The 5,407-nt window shown below is 34.4% G+C and overlaps 1 protein-coding gene across 1 annotated transcript; it reads left to right on the top strand.

Annotated features, from left to right (window-relative positions):
- The first annotated feature begins 109 nt into the window (after window positions 1-109).
- LOC143607994 (receptor-like protein 18) lies at window positions 110-2,329 on the top strand. Its single transcript, XM_077083221.1, has 4 exons — window positions 110-173; window positions 893-1,379; window positions 1,442-1,638; window positions 1,728-2,329. Exons 1-4 carry the CDS (start codon window positions 110-112, stop codon window positions 2,327-2,329), a joined length of 1,350 nt encoding a protein of 449 aa, XP_076939336.1.
- Window positions 2,330-5,407: the final 3,078 nt, after the last annotated feature.

Here is a 5,407-nt window from a genome sequence, read left to right as displayed (position 1 = left end):
TATACAAGGAATCTAATGAGCCAAAGAATTTATGGTTTTACTTGGACATAGCATGCGGATTTGCAACAGGTTTTTGGGGTATTATTGGAGTCTTGTTGTTTAAGAAGCAATGGAGGTACAAGCTTTTTATGATGGCGGAGGTAACCATGGACAAGATATATGTGGAAGTTGCAGTAAGAGTTTCCAAGATTTAAAGGGGCAAAGAAGACAAATTACTATGAATCATGTTTTTGTTGCAATTATTATTTTGCTTAATAATACTTAAGTTGTTATTTATGTTTGTATCATGTGTATGCATTAACTGTTTATAAACAATTGGTATGCCATATGTAATTACGAAAATTAAAATATTTCAATAATAATTTGTTCTTCATGTGTATGCATCCTTTTACTTTTCAATACTTCTGGGTTTGACTTTGACCTAAAAAGTTTTTGCCTGAACTGCTTATAAGCAATAAGTGTGCCATATGAAAATTTAAAAATATTTCAATAATAGTTTGTGTATTTGATTATGATTATCGATATTGGATGGCTCCTAATTTCTTGTTACCACTTCTGATAATAATAAATTATGGTACGTAGTAAGAGGTAACTACTCATTACCGTATTTCTTTTGAGCAATTAGTTGGTTAATTTTGAGCTCTTCAATAAACAATCCATTTCATGCTAACAAAATTTTAAACGAGACCAAAGAAGCTTTAGGTTAAGCAAAACTCATTTTGATAGCCTACATGTATCTGTAATCTATTTAAACGAGACCAAGGGTATTTTATAGATGTTAAGCAAAACTCATTTTACATCTAACGGGTCCAATCCCAGCTTCTATAGGAAAGCTAGCTTCACCTAGAAGCATTTTCAGTGTCCTCAAATTTTGTAAATGGGAATATTCCAGTTTCAGTTGGGCAACTCTCCAAACTAGCACTTTTAGCCGTGTCTAACAATTCTTTAGAAGGAGTTGTTTCAGAAGTCCATTTTGCCAATCTCTCGTTGTTGGAGTATTTGGATACAACTTCTAACCGTAAACTGATCTTCAATATCTCATGTGAGTACAAACCTCCATTCCAATTGAGAAATGTTCTACTCGGTTCTTGCAAGATTGCATATGGATTCCCACAGTGGTTGCAAACTCAGAGGAAGCTTGAGGAGTTGGTGTTATCTAATGCTAGCCTATATGGACTTCTGCCAACATGGTTTCGGAAAATGTCCATCGTTTCTTACTTGGATCTCTCACACAACAAAATTAGTGGATCTTTGAAAAATCTTCCATTAAATGGGTTTACAGGGTCTTTGCTTCTACAAGAAAACCTTTTCAATGGGTCAATTCCAGCGTCATTGTGCAAAAGTACAGGGTTAACACTTCTTGATGTTTCTGGGAATAGGTTATCCGAAATATTCCCGACTGTGTAGAGAATTTACAACATATGAGTATGTTGATATTTAGTTCAAATGGGTTGTCTGGGGTCCTTCCGAGTTCTCTAGGAAATATTTCTTCATCATTGTCATGGCTAAAACTAAATGACAATAACTTCAATGGTGAGCTTCCTGGAGAATTAAGGAACTTGAGATTCTTAAGACTTTTGGATTTGGGTAATAACGACTTCTCTGAAACATACCAAAATGGATTGGAGAAAATCTTACGTATTTGATGGTCCTCAGATTGCATAAAAACACCTTCACGGGAAGAATACCACAATCTTTGTGCAGATGTTCATATCTTCAAATTTTAGATGTCGGACACAACAACCTAACAGGACCCATCCCTAATTGTTTTGGAGACTTGAATGGGATGATTGAGAAAACACAGCTAGATATTCGTAATGGAAGTTCTGGTTCTGATGAGAATGTGATTCAGGTTATGAAAGGAATGAATCTTGAATATGCAAAAACTCTAGATCTAGTGTTTAACATGGACCTTTCAAGCATTAAGCTTACAGGACAAATCCCCCTAAAAATAACTACACTTACTTTGTTGGTGGGACTCAATTTGTCTCATAATCATCTTAGTGGGAACATTCCAGATAGTATTAGTATTGGCAATATGAAGGCACTAAATTCTCTTGATTTCTCAGACAACCAGTTTACCGGGATGATCCCTCCAAGCATGGCTGATTTGAACTTTTTAAGCTTTATGAATCTGTCACACAACAACTTGTCAGGACGGATTCCAATTGGAAATCAGTTGCAAACACTTACTGACTCATCAATATATGCTGGTAACAGGGATCTCTGTGGTGCACCTCTGCCAAAGCAACCGGGTTTTGGGGTGTTATTGGAGTCTTGTTGTTCAAGAAACAATGGAGATATAAGCTTTTTGTGTTTGCAGAGGTAACCACGGACATGATATTTGTTGCAGTCATGGTGAGAGTTTCCAAGATGAAAAGATTAGGAAGAGACGCCACATAAGTCCTTAAAATGCTAGCAGTTGCGGAATATATATATATATACAGGGGAGATTTCAATTAAGAATCCCTTTGAGTTTTCTATCAATAATTATCTTTCCTTCTCAATACTAGTATTGTGCCTTATGTTTATGTATTACATGTGTGTTTTCTACAGACATGATATAAATGCAAAACTTTTCACTTTTATACAAAGCATGCTTGTTTGACTACTGTGGCATCATACTTCTCACCCACTTATCATTTGATTATTTTCCAAGTAATTCGTTCAAAACTATGAAATCAGTTTTTGTTTGATCGCTATATTTCGTAATTATGTTTCTTTCTCACAACAAATTAAACTAGCACAGTAAAAAAGGGAACTCACCAGCGCATTTCATCAAACATTCACTTTCATTACTCATCAGATAGCATCTGGGCCCATTGGTTATTTAGAAGTTTCTTGGAAATCAGAAGAAAGCTCTGTCACTAGGTCCACATTTATAAATTAAAAGTCATGGTATGTACGTTCATTATCATATGGGTCCACTAATCTTGACATTTTATCATCACTTGATGAAATACTATTAAATTAATATTGAAGGCACAAATTTTTAGTTTTTAATAAAGCCTAAAAGGCCAGAGCCAGAGGTGATGTTCTATACTTCTATTAACCAAATAAACTAGTTTTATAGTTGTCCCAGTCTGAGTTTGCACAAAATATTTATATTGTAACGTTGAATAATTCGGGCTCATAAAAAGATGGCATTTGCAAACTAATTTATTTATTACTTTTTAAATATACTGATATAATTCAAATAACTAGATATAATTAGTAAAAACAAAATAGTATATCTAACAGAAGGAAGGGAGCATCCTTATGAATTATTGTATCCTGCATTCCTGGAAGTGAAGGGAGGAGATAATAACTAGTAGTCACATTAAAACCATATTATGTGAAAATCAAGTAACAGTTGGCTTTTACGGACCTTGGGTAACTAGAATACGTTTTCTGATTGTTTAGTGGTGTCAAGATATTCAGCTTTAGGGCATATGATTCTTTCTTCTCCAGACAAGATGAAAAATTCACATCCAATACTTAAATGTATAAGATGCTAATCTTTATCTTTAAATTGTGTTGTCAGATGTAGAACTTGTTGAAATTATAAAGAAGCTAAAGAACATAATTCACAACCGCCGCTTAGACCCTAAACAGGGGCAAATCCCTTTATTCCAGCTTGGCTGATTCAACACCACTTGACTCGTTAACTGTTGAACCGTGACCGACCATGTGACCGGTTTAACCAACCAATTAACCAACTTACAGAAACAAAAAGAGGATGCACAATTTAGGTTAAAAAGTTTAGAACTTGATCTTGAGATTGAACCGTGTTAACTTTAATCTAACCGAACTGTTAGTTTTACTCGGTTTGGACAGTTCCACAGTTTTTGAACACCCCGAACTACATCAAAAGGCAAGTTACCATTTACCGATGCCATTTTTTTATTTGACCCGACGGAACGACATGCCACTTTTATCCATAACTCGAAACCCGACCAAGAAATTAACCTGAAAGAACTTGTATCCATGAAACCTGAACCGGAATTCACCAAACCTGAACCCAAACCGTTCTAATCGATTCAATTGTTGGCCACACATTTAGGGGTTGCGTGTATATCCGAAAACTTGAAAACCCCATCTACACTTTTATACCGTAATTCTATTAGTTTGCAACATGTTCAATCGTTTAGTATGGTTATTTTACTTTTTAAGTTATAATTGCTTATTTATTCTAATAATTATATACGAATTGATTTTAAGTTCGTTCTATACTATAGGTGTTTGGATTGATTCATAGGTTTCTTGTTCATAGGTATGAGGGTGTGAGGGTGAATTATACCCATTTGCATATCCAATCTCATATTGGTCATGAAATTGCAAAGATCTGAGCTTTATTGCTTTGGGTGTGATAACCAGGTGTATGATCCTGATATTGATAGAGCTATGATGGCTAAGCAGATTTTACGGTTAGGAAATGAGAATAATATTGAAGGGGTTAGATCTAATAGTAATAAGAGGAAATGGTTGACCTTTGAGATGGGATTGAACAAATTGAGTTTTAGTATGTTTAGTTCCTCATATTCAACCAATTGTGTTTTGGTGCATGATGTTCATGAAAGTTATTGGTGTTGTTGATTTTGGTTATTTGTAAGTATGTTTTTATTCATGAATATTAGTTATTTGTAACTGGTTCGAATCTAAGTACAAAGTTTTTTTGTTCATTAATGTTGGTTATGATGTTCAACCTATTGTGTTTTAGTTCTTGGTGTTGTGTTTTAAATTTGGATTAAAATTTAGTGTTGTTTTTAAATTTTGATTATTTTAATATAAAACACACTGTAATTTATCTTGTGATGCTTTAGGTCTTGTGTTTTAAATTGGATTAAAAATGATAATTATAGATTGATAATGCTTCCATATATTATATAACACACTGGACAATTATGCCCTTAGAGTGTTATAAAACAAGTATAAAAGTAAAAGACACTCCCAACGCACCAGATCACTTCGTACACTTCTTGGACACACTTCATTTCTTATTCTAACCTCACTTTATATATATCAAGAACTGAAGCTTGATTGGCTCGTTTACACACATACCCACAAATTTTTACCAATACATCTATATTTTTATCTATACATATTGAAATTAATGCCTATACATAAACCACCTTTACCAACACATAATATTACTTTCACCCACTCATATATTTATGACACGTGTCAACAACACCTTCGAGGGACATGCCATGCCATTGTTGCAGTCCACGTCAGTTGCCAAGTTGTCTGCCACGTTAGCCGCCACGTCAGCTGCCACCCACACAAATCATTATACTTTTACTACACGTATTTATTAGTCTTAGCCACACATGTATGTGTAGGTATAGCATGGGACGTAGCTACACATAACTTATGTGTGAGCAATGATATACATATCTACAGTTTTGAGGCAACACATCATAACACT

Source organism: Bidens hawaiensis, unplaced genomic scaffold (assembly GCF_021521415.1).
Source record: "Bidens hawaiensis isolate Kalapana, Puna unplaced genomic scaffold, B.hawaiensis_p1.1 tig00092950_1, whole genome shotgun sequence".
Lineage (NCBI taxonomy): Eukaryota > Viridiplantae > Streptophyta > Magnoliopsida > Asterales > Asteraceae > Bidens > Bidens hawaiensis.
The sequence above is the reverse complement of the archived record's forward strand: the minus strand, read 5'-3'. Positions and strand labels throughout refer to the sequence as shown.